Here is a 17,673-nt window from a genome sequence, read left to right as displayed (position 1 = left end):
GGCATAAAATCCGAGTATAGAGAATGGGAACATAGGCTTAAGAACATTTTTGTAGCAAGATAAGAGAAGTTCTGAAATATCAGCAAAATTTATGACTCCATGGAACTCGTGCTGACTCATGACTTTTGTTGAACAAATAAATATGCGATAAATATACGAATTCTAAGTTAGATTTGGTTAGGATGACTAACAATTTGGCGACAGCAGAAATTGTCTTGAATAACGAATACGCTCTCTTTAAGAGCAGAGTACGCAACCATTAATTTGTGAATAGAGTAAGCACAGAAGATTTATAAGGTGGGAAAATAGAGGGGAAAGAAAAAGGAAAAGAGGAGAAGAGATATGATCACCAGGGACAGAACACAGTTAGTCTTGTTCTGAAAAACCTCTCATCTTCCAGGCGAATCAATAAATTGCGATGAGGTTGGGACAGAAGTTGCTTTGGAAGACAATAACCACAAACCGGAGATATATTGGGTTAAATACTGCGCACTAAGGCTTCAAGCTAAAATTAAAAGCACTACAGTTGTCTCTTTGCAGACACCTAATCGACTGAAATATCTCTTATCATCAAACAAACAGTCTTCGTACTCGCTACTGGACTCCCACATCACTCGGACTGAGTAGGCAATTGAGAAGTAAACTTCTCTCTCGACGAAGAAAAGCCAAACTCTATAGGGCATGAACGATGAGAACATCTGATGACTCGACGTTGCCGAGTTTTCGAGAGAAAGGTTTTGTCCGAATGGATGAAAACACTCCAGCTCTGAAAGTATTTGCTCTGAAAGTATTTGACGGGTACTGCCGCCGGGGAAAGCAGAGATAGAGGAAGAGCTCCACTCCGTTAGAAGGACCAGGTGGAGAAAGACCTGCCTTCGCTTGGAATCTTCGAAAAGAAGAAACGACTGCCGCGCTGTTAACTCGACTATAACCGCGTTAGCGGAGTCTACGCTAGTAAAGAAGAAGAAAAAGGCTAATGCTGCAAGCTGTTTCTTCACACACCTATTCTCCTGACTTTAAGCTTGGCTGTTTACTAGACTGGCATTTACGTAGGACGCCCACAAATCTTGACTTATTTCAGAGATTTTTAGTTCTATAAAGCCCAACTTTTCGCTGTTTGAGCCTCAGTTTTGCATCCAGCGGAAAACGTTTTTACGTCAAATGAGTAGCTTGGGGAGAAAAGAAATAGAATTTTCTGGTTCAATCCGAAATTAGTCACTTCAGCGGTACCGTTGCATAATCCCCACTTAATTGCCTTCGTGTGAATAATTGTCACCGCCACGAGGCGCTATACATCACCAGTTATTTCAATAACAAAGGCACCAACCAAATATAGGCGTATTTTTATTAGTTTTTACTTAATAGCAACAATTTGCATATGAAGTGCAGTAAAAATTACATGTGATCTTAATTACAAAACAAAAAAACTTTTTTTTTTTAATTTTTTTCTGTTATGTGTGGATAATCTCGCTTTGATCTTTCTCTTGATTTATGCACTATGTGTTTTCTTTTGAATTGAATGATGTCAGCTTTCTTTCATTGCTGCCATGTAATTTGTCGTGTTTTTCGTTAGTTCCGTTGTTTTTTTTTATCGTAAGCGAAACGATTCTTGGCGAACGTGTTATATTCTGAATAAAAATTTGAATGACAGCTCATTTGCAGGTGTTTAACGACAACGCAAATGGGGAAAAAGGAATGGGAAATATAGATAAAATGTATTTAGAGTGTGACAAATACAAAAAACGATAAGAACACCACCCCATTTACGTTCAAAATATCGAATTTTTATAAATTAATGCAGGTGATAAAATTTCTTCAAATAATTTTCTATTTCATGGAACTTCGCAAATTTCAAAAATATCCCTTCAATTATTCTTCGATAGACATTCCACAAATCTGTAATAAATATATCGAGTTCCAAATTGACAATATTACCTTCCAAAATATAAACCTAATAAATTTTCTGTTTCTCCGAGCTTCGAATATTGAAAAAATTACCTTTCAATTAGTCTACTTTTCATAAATCTATAATGAAAAATAATTTGCCTAAGAATCATATATTTCATATTCGAGTTCCTCCAACTAGACAAAATTACCTAATAAATTTTCTACTGGGACGCTGCGAATTCTATACCAATACATATACATTAAGACGAAGGAGTATCCGGAAATTTGAATTAAATTCAAAAAGATGTATTTTGCTCAGTTGATAGGACTGACCTCAATTACTATGCCGAATATGAGCGCGATCTGTCAACCAGTTTATTTAAAACAGCTGCTTATGTCGGTACACCTCAGTAGTGCATTGCGATTTTTACAATGAATAAAAATATCGAACAAAGAATTTGTCCAAAATTTTGTATTTCTAACCAAATTTCGTGTGCGGAATCGTAGCGAGTGCTGGAAAAGCCTCTCGGTGATTCAGTTTTATCAAAAACACAAGCCGACGAGTGGTAAAAAGCTTTCAAAGTCGGTCGAGGGATCGTTGAAGACACGCCTGGTTCTAGACGACACCTCTTCAACTGATAAAATTATTAAAAAAGTGAAGGATATGGTGCTTGAAAATCGTCAGGCAAGTGTTAGAGAGATGGCAAGAGCGCTCGACATCTCTCGCAAGTCTGTTCGAATGATTTTGGTGGATATTTTGGGTATGAAACACGTTGCTGCTCTACTCGTTTCCATAAAGCTGATTTTTTGGCATGGAGTCACGATTGTGACCAAATTCAAAGCCAAAACGCTATGAATACCATCGATCGACCAGATTTGGCTCCATGTGATTTTTTCTTGTTTCTCAAACCGAAATTGCCGCTCTGTGGACTCTACTTTCAGTCGATCGAAGAGATAAAACAAAAATAGTATAAAGTATAACATCTGCTGGGGATTACTTTGATGGCGACAATATAAATATTGATGAATAGTTAAATAGTTTGCGTTTAATTTACAATTTCCGGGTACTTTTTTTATCACAATGTCCATATATTTAGATTCAGTGCATGCATGTAATTCTGTTCATGGCAAAAAATTTCATTTTCTCTACGTAAATTTCAGCTTTTACATTTTTCAATTAGCTCTAAGAATTTCCTTACCTCTCATAGCGTCTATAAATAACTTGGCATAAGTCAAGTGTGACAAATTTCTAGTATTCAAAGAAAGTGAAAAAGGCGAATAGAGAATGAAATTTGATTTTGACGCAGCTGCAGGTTTTGTTTTGGTACTGGTACTAGCAAATTTAGCTCGTATAGTACACCATATATGTACACAGGGATTACCAATAAGAGTGATGTGATTAAAAAAAACAATAACGGTACAAGGTTATTCGACTTTTGATACATGTATTATTTAACTACTTTTTGTTTTTCTTAATTATTTAAGTGCTGGCTCATTCTGGAGAAATAAGTGCCATATATTTTCTTTCAAAATATTATCCAATTTAATTTTAAAAATCAACGAATTCCATACAAAAATATCCAAATATGAATAATTTTGTTAAATAAGTTATGTAGTTATGTATCTTCGATATTTTTTATGAATCGCCTAAATGTATGCTAAATATTAATTTTTTTGTTTTAATTTGATTATTGAAATTCTCTAAACATTTTGTTGCCTACATTCAGGAGTGGAAGAAAAAAGCTTGCTTTAGAGAAAAGAGAGAACGCCATATAAAATTTCAATTTTTCGTAAATTACCTGAAATGCATGCCTCTACAATAAAAATGTATTCTATACTTATGAATTATTAAAGAAGTTATTGTTTTTCTCAAGGCGAAATATGCGTTGATGTCGTTATTAAATAAAAAAAATTTCAGTTTACAAAATTGTCGCGTTAAAACTATGCCAAAATCTATGCGACAAAGAAATAAAAAGAAGAAAATACTTTTGAAGAATTTTTTGACTTTACTTAGAAAGAGGTCATAAAGTTTTCCGAGAGTGGGAGAAGCCGCGAGAAGTAGTACGACAATTTACAAAAATATTTTTTAATTACATACTAAATATTTATAAAGCAGTGAACAGCCGAATAACAAAAAAAAAGACTCTTTAAGTGCAGAAAATAGATATTTCAACGAAAGGGTTGTCGCGCCAAATTTAATTTAAAAAGTCTTACTATTTTCTGCCCACAGTACCATTTACCTTTATATAAACATAATGGTCGAATACATATATTTTCATTATTGGGGACATTCTAGTCTAAACTGAGTCCATATACACATACATATGCATATGTAATCATTTATGTATTCCACTCTATATATACATATGTAAATGTATATATGTATGTTTGCATCTGTCTTTAGTGATTTTAGCTATTTCAATCTCTGTATCTGTCTGCTTCTGCTCCGTTGCTGCCGCCAACTTGTCTGTTACGCTTCGACCACAAAATAAAATACCACACAAATATGTATGTATGTACAAAAGCAAAGTTGTTTAGTGTTGATTTGCTGCTTTCATAGTTCAAAAATGCTTACGGCAATCAAAACAAAACATAAAACACATATCAAAATTAATATACTTTCATGTATGTATGTATATGTATATGCATGCCAAAGTGTAAAGTCCATTATCGTAAAGGTAGGTAAAAAAATATATACATACATACATACATATGTATTTCTTTATAGTACATATATATGTATAAAATACAGTTTTAGTTTTTCATTTTACTCTCGTAAGTTTAGCTGGTCACCATGTGATGATTGTTATTTGCGGTAAATGTAGTGTTTGTGGTTGCACAAAGTGATTTAATTACAGTTGAAATCAAAGATAATTGTTGTGTTGTAAGCAATTTGTGGAATTGTTGTAATTTCTGATAAATTCTAAAACAAATGCTGTATGTATATACAAATACAGAGCAGTTAACTTGATAAATCAAGTGAAAATGGCGGTATATTCACGATATTAAATTTACTATTTTGAGGTTAAGCTATGTGGCTGTTGAAAGGGGGAAATTGAAACCCATGAAACTGTACGGTTCGATCATTCTTTACCGTTTCCATTTTTTTTACAAATAGCAAAAATTTGAGTATATGGGTAGTTCCAGACACAGCCAAGTTCAGAAAGAATACTCTCTAAAAATCGATCCAATAGAACCTGAGAAATCGTAAATAGAAAACACTTATTAATATTAAAAAAAAAAGATTTTTTTTATTTCTAGACTAGAATCCTACCTTCAATGAGAAAAAATACGTTATTCGAGGAAGCATCCGTAGTCTCACATAAAGCTGCAAAGACAACTAATTTCAATACCTGATACTTAGTATGTATGGCTAAAGAAAGAGAGCTAAGCTGCTTCAAAAAAAGTCTCGAGAAAGCCAGGCATTGCAGTAGGAAGTGATAAGCTGATTTTACCCCATTATCTACAAGTCGAAGACAGACTTCGTAGAGGGATTTCTTTGTTGAAACTTAAAATATAAATTGATTTCTTCCAGAAAAAACAATGGTTTGGTTTGATTTGTGGGCCGGTAGAAACATCGGATCATATTTCTTTCAAATGATGAGTTCAAATGAGTTTCAACAAGATGGCGTCACTTCCCACACATCGCATTAATCAATGGATTTAATGAGATAATACAATGGTGAGCAGATAATTTCACATTTTGTGCCGGTCGCCAGTTACCAGTCGAAATGCTCGAGCAAGTCATTGAAAATTGGACTCAACGGATGGACCATCTAAGACGTATCCGCAGCCAACATTTGAAAGAGATAATCTTCAAAAAATAAATGCCAAAGAACGTTCTTTCGGATGACAATAAATATTTTTCATTAAATTCGAAGTTTCGTTATTTTTTCTTTAAAAAAGTAGGGAACCTCGAAATGGATCACCATTTATATAATTTTTACTTGATTACGACACCTCAAGTTTGTTGCTGTAAACATACAATGTCATCGATAAAAAAAACGGTGCAATAGCAAAAGCAATAAAAAAGCTAAGTAAAAGAAACAACATTAATTGAGGAAATCATTTTCTAATAATGCTTCTGCAAAAGCGCTTGACCATCCATGCAGCCATTCATTCGCGAACGCGTGTTACGTAGAGTACGAAATGCGAATGGTTTGTGTCCATTACTGACGCCACTTAAGCTATTTCTTGGTATCAACATTGTTGCAACTAAATAAACACATACATATAAAGCGTTCGTTTTTATTAATCGTACACCTGCCAGCTCAAGTGGACGCCGCCAACGGTCTGGCAGCGCTCGCTTCCATTGCCATACGGATGCGTCATCATTATATAAAGTTCGCCCAGGCGGTTTGTTTATTTATTACAGTGGATAATGGCAGCCATTGTAATGCCAACGAATACACGCTCCGGCGGAAAGCAACAATTACAATTCACGCTATTATTTTTCCCTTTTTTTCTTAGTAAAACTTGATATGAAGTTAATACAAGGATATTGCTTGGTATATAGGCATGTGCAGATGTTTTATAATCCTGCATTTGCATTATTATTTTATTTTCTTAGTGAACATATATTTGAGAATCCGCATGTTAAATTTCATATCGTTCCGGTGATTATTTTCGAAGTTACACGAAAATTGTAAACTTTCAACGCATTTTGCTCAAACTGGTGTTTTCAAAGTCGGTGGCCAACACTACTCGAAAAGGGCTAAACTGATCAGTCTCAAATTTTAACACGACTTCTTAATGTTATTATTTAGTGATTATTTTTTCTCAACGATAAATATTTTTTCATAAACAATTTAAAGCCGAAATTTTGGAAAAAAAATCGACTTTTCTTTGAGCAACCGCCATTTTGTACAAAAACTTTATTTTGCTTATTCCTTCGATTAATTACTAGATTTAACATTAATTTAACGAAATCTGTTTGATCTTTTAATTTTAGAGAATGAAGTTCAGAGGATCCAGTTCAGAAATATAGTGATCACCGTAATAAGTCTTTTTTGAGAGGAGCTACCGAAAATCAGCTGTAGTTCCTTTCCAAATAAATATGTAGTTTTACTAATACTTAGTCTTAAAATTATCTTATCTTGGAAGTCGTTGATCACCAGTATTAACACCAACAACAATGTCAGTCTCGAAATCCAACTGAATAGGCAATTGAGAAGTAGGCCTTACTTTCTCGTAGAACAAAGACCAAATTCTATAACTCACTCATAATACACGTCCTGCTATATAGTGCAGAGGCATAGACGATGACAATATATGATGAGTCGACGTTACGAGTTTTCGAGAGCAGCGTTCTGCGGAAGATTTACGGTCCTTTGCGCTTTGGCTATGGCGAGTACCGCATTCGATGAAATGATGAGAGTAATATATGTCAAACTTTTGCACTGTCTTACAAAAATTTATTTGATTAGCAACTTTCCCTTATTACACACCCTTACAGCACTAGACCAGACGGTCCGCTCGAGCAAAAGTTAATGACATTTTAGTTTATTTATTTGTTTTTCCCAACATACGCTATACGAGTATCATGTTGCCGATTTTACCAGCTAATAGTGTTTGAATGAATGAAGTGGTATGCTACATTTTGCAGCTGCCAACGCCGCTTGGCATACTTGATTGTTTAGACAAGTTCTCAGGTCGCCGTGTTGCCAGCCAATACCTTTCCGTTTTTTAACTCAATTGTTGCTGTCAACAAGTATTTAGCTGCTTACCGACAATTGTCAGTTTATATGTATGAGCGTGTATGTACATATGTAATTACAAGTGTGGCGGCTTGTTAGTCGCTTAGTTCCTGCCCTTGTTGCCAGCTGCCTTTCAATTTTGTCAATATTGCACAATTACAAATTGACAATAAAATGGACGTCAATTGATTGTAATTGAGCGAGAGCAAATGCAGATATATCAGGACCTACTGGCATATATAATTACTAATGGATGAATGGATTTTGAATGGAAAATTTTTCAAAATAAACTTTTTGCCGAATAATTATTTTGTTGATTTTAGTAATTTGGAAAACTTTCAAAGTGATTTTTGGAAAATATTGTATATATTTTTACTTTTATTATAATATAATTTTTTTTTTGGTTCTGATGTGACTTAAACCCATTTCCCGCAGTAATCACTTGCTTCAGCCATTATTAAACATTTATCACTTTAACACCCGGCAAGTGAATACCCCTACCTTTATGTGTGCACACGTAATGAAGTAATGTCTAGAACCATATACATATAATATATTGTTCCGTCACGTTTGTCATGTGACACAAACACACAACATAAACTGCCGCAAATTCATCAGACAACCCAACAATTGAGTTAACTTGTGTCATGTCAATGGGCCTTAATCATAAAATTACTCGGACAAAGCAAAACTATTAAGGAAAATCTGATTTAAATTGAATTGCTTAAGTTGTCGGTTATTTAAAGATAAACGGCGTTAGCTGTGTGGGAGGGTATGTGAAGAATTCGTTGAAATGGTTCAGTCGCATTATAGCAAAAGCTCTTTTTCTTCCTGACTGGCGTAGGCACCGACCTCGCGGTTATAGATGAGCTAATCAATCACACTGGCGCCGTTTCTTGTTTTTGCTATTCAGCGCCTATTTGAGATACCAAGTTCAGCCAGGTCTTTCTCCACCTGGTGTTTCCAGCGGAGTGGAGGTCTTCCTCTTCCTCTGTTTCCACCGGCGGGTACGGAATCAAATACTTTCACCTTCTCTATTTGCGTGTGCAGCTCGTAATATTTTCTCCAATCATAGATTAAAGAAGTTACACGATAGGGAGTATCCTTGGCTGAAACCTCGCTCGGTAACGAATGGATCGGAGAGGTCTTTCTCGATTCTGACGAAGCTTTTGGTTTTACTCAAGGTCAGCTTACACAGATATTATGTAATGTGTATGATTATGAATGGAATGAAATATTTAAAAGAATAAAAATTATGAGAATACACCGAAAGAACTAGGCAAAAATCCAAGCCGCAATCATGCTTTGCTTACGAAAAACTAATTAATGCATTTGAATGCCACTGTAGTGCCATGAATTTATTTACATTCCCCTCGAAACGAATCAATTGAATGAAAATATTTTTTTCTTAAATTCAATTAGATTGAATATTTATTGATTTTTATACCATTCGTATGTATATAAATATATTTACATATATATATATTTATTTGCATGTGTTTTAAGCATACATTCATTACTATTGTTTAAGCTAAACGAAGTCATATGCCGTCTTAATTGAAAAAACAAATAAAAATGCGTGGAAACAAAGTCAAATCAATAGATGCAGAATTATTTGAATATTTGAACATTTGTGATCAAACAGAAAATGGGTCAAGCGTATTAAAGAATGATTACCAAAAAATATAAATATTAAAAAAAATTCCAGAAAATCGATTAAACGAATTTTTTGAGAAAGAAACTATTAACAGTGATTTCAAGATCGATTAGAAATGCCAAGAAACAAAAGTTGTTTAGCTAAAATCAAAATAATACTCTGATAAAATACTTAAGTACACAAAAATCATGTGAACTGCATGAGAAGTCGTTGCCTCTCATTTACATCATCAGAGACAATACTGAAGCAATAACACGAAGTAACTGAACTTGTTCCTGAATGGTTTCGACGCCAAAACTAGACTTCCATAGAAACTTGCAAGTGTCTATAACTCTTTAAGGAATATGACCAAGTTGAAGGGGATTTTTTTGAAATTTATATATACAATAATATCGAATGAAATGCAATCTCAAAATGGTAGGTTACTTTCGAAAGTGGTTTGTAGATAAAACACGATTGCGTAGGCTAAGTATAGGGTATAGACTCGATACACCCACTTACGCAGTCAATGAGAGTTGTGCAGTATTATGAGCTATCTAAATTACACTTTCGATCTTAGCACGGCGTGGCTCACTAGCAATTAATACCTCAATTCATAAAAAACACAAGCTAATTGCACTTAGTGATGTGGGTAATTTATAGCTTTTAGCAACAGATAATAATACACCGTGAGTCACTTGTCGATTCTCGTGTAAATGATGGGGTATTTCCACAGCAGGTTTGTTCGTATACAATGTAATTGCAGGTCCGAAAACAAAAACAACGCAAGGTAACTGTTGAGCCTTTAAAAGCTAACAAATCTTTTTTGACTTAATTTCATTTGTGCACAATTAACAGCACATTTTAATGTTAGTGAGTTTTTTTTAGTGAAACGAGTAGTATTTTTCGGACTTATCGCCGACAAGTAGCAAAACAAATTGTCAATCTTATCAGACACTCAGGCACTAGAAAAATAGAACAAGTGCAATAAAAAAAACATATATGCAAGTACGTGACACAAAAATGTGATACCCCATACAAAATTACAAAATACTTAAAATTTCGAAATTAGAAAAAACTCGGTATAAGGTTATATAATATACATATATGTATGTATTCACTATTATTAAGATCTGTATGTCAATTCACGAATATGAAATGAGGTGTACAAAAAATCCCGAATGCATTTGAGTCCCGAAAATTTCGGGATTTTCAAACTTTAATTTCCGTTATAAAATAATATTTTTTGTTTGTTTTTATTATAACGGTATTATCTTTTGCAACAATATAGAATTTTAGTTAGTTAGTTCCGCCTGACACATAGATGGCGCTACTAGCATTAAATCCATATGATCTTTAGTTACCTCTAATCTTTCAAAGGCCCGGGCATAAATTTGGCAACTCTTGGATCATTAAATTGTGAATTATATCATTTTAAGTGAAGCAATTTTTGTTATTGTAAAAAAATTGATAAAAAGGAATTTCACGTGTTGATGAAATATTGCTTTCTAAAGGAAAAAAAAAAATACAGTTGAAGCAAAAACTTGACTCGATGACGAGTCTTTGTACGCTGCCCTAGGAAAATCAACCATTAAGGATTGTTATGCTAAGTTTAGACGTGGTAAAATGAGCACTGAAAATAGTGAACTCAGTGGACGCCCCAATGAGGTTGTTACAAAGGAAAACATCTAGAAAGTCTCCAAAATCATTTTGGATGACTGCGAAAGCAATATTGGCAAATTTTCTGACTTTTTGTAAATGTAAGTTATTATTTTTAACTAAATTTCGGGATCCCGAAGTTGATCCCGAAAATATCGGGATTGTAAAACTATTTAAAAAAAATAAATATTGAATAAAATGCCATTCAAAATACTTAAAAATTATTTTTACTTTATATTTTTCAAGCATTAAATTCACAGAAATTGAAAAAAATATGTTCTTTTACAACCAACCATGTTTACGACTTTTATCAGAACAAATTTTGTTTTTTTCCTTGGCTTTTTTGACAACAATTCATCAAGGTATTACAAAAGATTTGTCACAATGTTTTTTTTAATGTTTTCTTAGTATTTTATTACTTTGCTTTGCTCTCATTATCAGTTGCCATTATCGCTGATTTTTTCATATTTTTTCGCATTCAAATCAGTTAAGTACCAGTTAAGTACGAGTGTGAGTGACATTATATTTGCTGATTGATTATATTATATTGATATGTATATTTCCACACATCTACATACATATAAATTCATTAACGACTTCTATTTTCGTTTGATTTATTATCAGCATTGCATATTAAATTGGTTCAACTTTATTGTGAGCTTAAATAATAATTCCCCCTCAAGTAGCTAATGCGATAATACGAAGAAAGTATAATTTAACGCAATAACTATAATATTGAAGTGCAAACAATTTTAAAATATAATTCCCTAGTATTATATATAAATGTAAATATTTTTGAAATAAACTGAACATGAAATTTCGTTTAAGTAAGAAAGTATTTGCTTTGTATATGAGTCGCGATAATCTTTCGGTGATTCTACTGAAGCTTGTAAGAGTGTAAGTAATGAATAATAGACCACATTTACATCCTAAACATAGAAGCTTGAAACCCAGCATTCATTATTGGATAATGTTCGACCGAATAGTCCGCGTTCAGCACGTAGTGAAGAAAATGTAGCAGCCGTAGCTGAGAGTGTCCATGAAGACCATGGATAGTCGATGCGGTGCCGTTCGCAGCAACTCGGACTGACTTATGGAACGACATGGCGCATTTTACGTCGAGATCTTAAATTGAAAGCGTACAAAATACAGCTTGTGCAAGAATTGAAGCCGCTCGCTTCGCTCTGTGAGCTCTTGAAAAGTTTCAAGAAGATCCGACGACGACGTTTTTGAGCCAAATTTTACGTTGTGGGCCGGTAAATGGGCTACTAAGATCCCGTGATATCACACCGTTAGTCTTTTTTCTGTGGGAATATGTAAAGTCTAAAGTCTGTGCGGACAATCGCGCTTGGATTCAGGCCTTGAAGCAAAACATCACGTATGTATGTCATTCGACAGCTACCAGTCGATGTGCTCAAACGAGTCAATGAAAATTGGACCAGTCTTACCGCAGGCCAACATTTTAAAGAGATAATCTTCAAAAAAAATTATTGCCAAATATTGTTCTTTTGAATAATAATAAACATTCCCCATTAAATTTCTTCTTCTCTGTGACAGAACTGTCGTGGCGGAGTGAAGTAATGCGCGAGCACTTCGAAAGGTCAATAGAAGCACCCGGCTTTAAGTCTTTGTGGTAAACGACCTATTGAAAGAACTCAAGGGACGAGGCTGTCGGGTGATAGCTTATGCAGATGATTATGCTCTTGTGGTTGAAGGAAAATTCCTGGATATCGTGTACGAACTGGTTTTATATACCAGGTGGTAAAAATCACCGGGTTTATCTCTCGTTGCAGGGTTCTGGACATCACGCTCTTGAAGCGTTGAAGAACTGGGACTCAATCCTCGATAGAAAATTGTCATGGAAACCCAACGTTAAGGAGAGGGTGAAGTATACATTGACTGCTTTATATGGTGTAAAGACGATATTGTAAAGCCGTGGCTCACATCGCCGCAATGACAGACGTATCAACTGAATAAGGAAAAAGAGATTTCGGGTGAATACCAAACCAAAATGACCAATTGCTCAAGTAATATATTGAATTTATATAAGAGAGAATTCCACTGAAAATGTTTGTAGGACAGAATGCTCTACAACAGTCATTATAATAGCACATTGCAATTGCAAAATAATATCAGATAAAGATCATCAAACTATACGGCAGCTAAATTTACTCAAGCGTAGCTATTTTAATCGCTTTACGGTTATTATCAGAGCAAATTTTATTAGAATTAGCTGCACAAACAACGGCTTGAGCGCAACAAGCTCTACGAGCGCTAGACGAAAGTATATAGCGCAACAATGTAAGCTATAAAAATACGGGCGATACTCGAGCCTCGGGCGGGAGCGTGTGATGTTTGGAAAGCGTTAGGCACACAATGCTACTAAATATTTCATATTATTTTCTATACAACTTGGTACCAAGGTATATGAGAAAGTGTAGTGCAAAACTTGTAAAAACCAGATAACCATAGAGTAAAGCACGAGAGCAATTTTCGTTTTAGACGAAACAATGACAACAAATGCGAAAATAATACGATGCCCTATTATTTATACGGAAAATATGCAAAAAAAAATTATCAAAAAATCGCAAATGCTGCGATGAGAACGGTAAAGGTCAGGTATAAATAAATATAAAGCCGAATGATGATCTATTGAGTGACGGCACAACAACAAAACCAACAATTGTGTACAATTTGCAAATCATATTTATTCATTAATCTGACAATTTTTTTTATTTATAAAAGCGCAAAGCAAAAACAAATCATTTTAATAAAATATCATTGAAATGGAACATACAACACAATTATTTAATGTACGGGCACACACATTGAGCAGATCGGCGAAATTATAGCAAAATTTTAGCACGAAATATATGATTGCATTAATGAGATCAGTCAAAAGCCGACTGTCGGCGAATACGGAGCAAATTGCAAAAATCGAAGAAAATTACAACACGACACACAAAGGCAACAAGGGCTGCGATATAAGAACGCTTAGCGCCGCGCAAGTCGAATTTTTTGCATAAAATATATATACAAAAAACTTTAAAACAAAAAAAAAAATATCGCTAATTTCAAGCGCCGCTGCTCATAACATGCTTTTGAAACGCGAATACGCTCATACGCTGCTATTTTTGGCACTTTTCGTATACGCGCCGAGTGCCGCACAAAGCGAGGAAAATGAAGGCGCAGACTTCGACGCCGACACCCTTGAAGACAACATAGAGCTGAGCCTGCAATCGTTCGAAATGGATGATAACACACCCACCAATGCTGCTGAGCCGACGACGACTACAATAAGCACGACACAACTTTCGAATAATTTTGGGGATACACACAATTTTGAGCTTACAAACAATTTGGAGGACGCGCGACCGCAACTGCGCAACATCAAGAGTATGGACGATAAATGTCTCGAGAGCTATTGCTACAATTTTCACTATGGCCGATTGGATGAGGTGGCCTTCTTCGATATTAAAACCGAGGTACGCATTAATAAGGAGGCTACCACCTATGATATTGTGAATGCGCGCAACTACGATACGCTGATCTTTGAGAATTCGACATTCGCACGCTTTCCGCTTCATCTCTTCTATGCAGTGAGCATTAAGGAGTTGGATATGCGTAACTGTTCCATAGAAGTGGTAACGTGGGAGTGTTTTCTAATGGCACAAAATCTACGCATATTATTGCTCTCCAATAATCGCCTGCAAGTGATTACCGAGAGCACTTTCAAATACGCGAGCGATTTACAATATCTTTTTCTGGATTCAAATCGCTTGCTACAATTGGATAGCGATAGTTTTGACGGTTTGACGTCGTTGCGTTATTTGGATATGAGCAATAATCGCCTGACACAACTACCGAAGGGCCTCTTCGATGACCTCACCGCTTTGGAGGAATTACGTTTGGACAACAATCGCATACACACACTCAACAATCAACTTTTCACCAACAATGTGAATTTATTAATACTCTCGATGTGCGATAATCAGCTCAAGCATATTGATGACAACACATTTCGACGTCAGTCAAAATTTATTATTTTGGATATTGGAAATAATCGCGAATTGCACACACTCGTATTGATGTTGCAATTGCAGAATTTGATTGCCGCCAATTGTGCACTCACACGTGTCAACATTTACGGTTATGTACGCAACGTCGATCTCAGCTACAATCACATACAGGAGTTGTACTTTGCACAGCCGGAAGTTTTAAAAACTTTGACACTGCGCAACAATTCGCTGGAACAGGTGGCCTCGCTAACGCGCGCCACCGAGTTGCAAGTACTCGATTTGTGTGACAATCCACAGTTGGGCACGCTGCCGACGCCTTGGTTGGCGAGCGCTTTGAAACGTTTAAATCTCGGCAATTGCGGCTTGCAACAATTACCCATCGAGACGATCGCTACGCAGCCGGAATTGAGCTTTCTCAATGTCTCCCACAATCAGCTGCGCGAGATCAATCCGCAAAACTTCAAGTATCTGGAGAAGTTGCGGAATTTCGATATACGCGGCAATGATTGGAACTGCTATAATTTGAATATACTTATGGATATGCTGCTTAAGCCGCAAAACATTGCTTACGGTCACGATGTGATGGACAGCGAATTTCCGGGTGAATATATCAACGATATTGCGTGTATGTATCGCATAGAGGACACAGAGGAAGTGGAAGACGTCGGCACGACGAGTAATGTTCAACCCAACAGTATTGCCAATACTGTGGGTGCACTAGCACAGCTGCAAAAGTATCCCGAACAAGAGTTGGAGAGCTTTCGTAGAGAGCTTAAGGCTATTGTGGGCATTTATGAGCAAAAATTCGATCGTGCCTTTCAGCAGATCGAGGACTTGAATGCGCGTTTGCGTGCCTTTGAGAACATAAATGCTACGCTCTTTCAGCATGTTACGATAACGGTTTAAATATACATTATCCCAATCTAAATTAAATGATATTACAGTCAAAGTTTTTTTTTCAAAATATTTGTATGTTTGTGGTTTTAAATAAAAATTGAATGTGTTTAAGCAAAAACTCAAATGATCTTTGGAGTTTTTACTGTTTTTGTTCTTGGTTTAGCGTAAATATGTAACTTCGGTGAGAATATAAACTTTATTTTATATATTCATAGTTAAATATATTTGAATTCTGCTAAATCGGTTTGTTTTCTTAGACAGATCTATTTGTAGATTTTGTTAACGCATCGCTAGCAAGATTTGGGATCGGGAAGGATCTCTGCGAGCGTTCGATACCCAACGAGGTTTCAGACAAGGCGACTCCCTATCGTGTCATCTGCTGCTGAAGAAAATAATTCGAGCTGCAAATCTGAATCGAGAAGGCACAGTATTTTATAAGAGTGCACAGCTATGTCGATGATATTGATATCATCGGCCTCTGCTTTCCCCAGACTAGATAAGGAAGCGAAGTAATTGGGTCTGGTAGTGAACGAAGGCAAGACGAAATATTTCCTGTCATCAAACAAAGAGTCGTCGCACTAGCGACTAGGTTCCCACGTCACTGTTGACAGTCATAACTTCGAAATCGTAAATAATTTCGTCTATCTTGGAACCAGTATTACCACCAACAACAATGTCAGCCTCCAAATTCAACGCAGAATAGCTCTTGCCAACAGGTGCTACTTCAGACTGGGTAGACAATTAAAAAGTAAAGTCCTCTCTCGACGAACAAAGACCAAACTCTATAAGTCACTCATTATTCCCGACCTGCTATAAGATGCGAAGGCATGGACATCATCTGTTGAGGCGGCCTTAGGAGTGTTCGCGAGAAAGGTTTTGCGGAAGAGTTATGGTCCTTTGACCAAGAGACTGCGGCTATGCGCAAGGTCATGTTGTCCAGATGGAAGTGAACACTGTAGCGTTGAAGGTTTTCGATTCAGTACCCGCCGGGAGGCGCGTTGAAGCCGTGTTCAGAGATTTAAAACATGCATTCAGGAGAAAAGCTCGACTTTTTTGAGTTTAATATCCAGTAACCAAACATTTGAGATTGGAAAACAATTTCGTGAAAATTTTGCAACAACGCAAGACACGTCCATCAATTTTTAAAAACATATATTATTCTCACTGATTGTCTGATCATACTTTTCAGTACAATTAACACAATTTTTCGCAAAATTCTCAGGAAAATAGCGCTGTTATCAGTAAAGAGATAATACAGCTACATGCATTCGTGTTTCACATAGTTAAGCTGCTTGCGATAGTAGAATGAGAGAGAAAATATGATCAGTATGGAACAAATTAAAAGTAAGAAAAAATAAATAAATATGAAGAGATTATGAAAAAACGTTTTTGTAATAAACTAAGCGATATGCGAAACATATACGAAAATAAAGACTGAATTTTATCGTTGAAAACTTAATAGAATTTACTCAAAAATGCTTATTAACGAAACATTAATTCAATACCAAAAATAAAGCTCAACGAATCGCTGGAGTAGTACCGCATTACTTGAAAATCGGTTTGCGTCTTCGATGAAAAGCCAACATACATACATAATTCCATGGCAGACAAACACACAATTTTCAAAAAACCTAAAACACACAAACCATTGTCCATCAACGGAAGTTGTAAACCACTTATAATGATGTATAATTTTTTGATTTATAGGTACTAGCTCATGCCATTGTAATATCCATATTTTTTGTTTTGTTTGAAATTTCATATATTTTTTTCAAAATGCGCATATTAATAGGAAAATAAACAGAAAACAAAAAGTTTTGGTCATAAAAGATTAAAAGCCACGCATGACGCTTGCAGAATCATTTATCATACAAATATG

The 17,673-nt window shown here is 35.4% G+C and overlaps 2 protein-coding genes across 9 annotated transcripts in view; one reads left to right on the top strand and one right to left on the bottom strand.

Moving 5' to 3' along the window:
* The window catches only part of LOC105226082 (5'-AMP-activated protein kinase subunit gamma-1), a 197,758-nt gene that overhangs the window by 147,603 nt on the left and 32,482 nt on the right, over positions 1 to 17,673 (bottom strand). The gene's annotated exons all lie outside the window — the stretch shown is intronic.
* On the top strand, positions 13,695 to 15,918 carry LOC105226077 (leucine-rich repeat-containing protein 15). Its single transcript, XM_011204840.4, has one exon. The coding sequence runs from the start codon at positions 13,974 to 13,976 to the stop codon at positions 15,801 to 15,803; it is 1,830 nt and encodes a 609-aa protein (XP_011203142.2). The 5' UTR covers positions 13,695 to 13,973; the 3' UTR covers positions 15,804 to 15,918.

Source organism: Bactrocera dorsalis, chromosome 2, assembly GCF_023373825.1.
Source record: "Bactrocera dorsalis isolate Fly_Bdor chromosome 2, ASM2337382v1, whole genome shotgun sequence".
Taxonomy (NCBI): Eukaryota; Metazoa; Arthropoda; class Insecta; order Diptera; family Tephritidae; genus Bactrocera; species Bactrocera dorsalis.
Note: the sequence above shows the minus strand (reverse complement) of the source record. Positions and strands in the feature narration are given on the sequence as shown.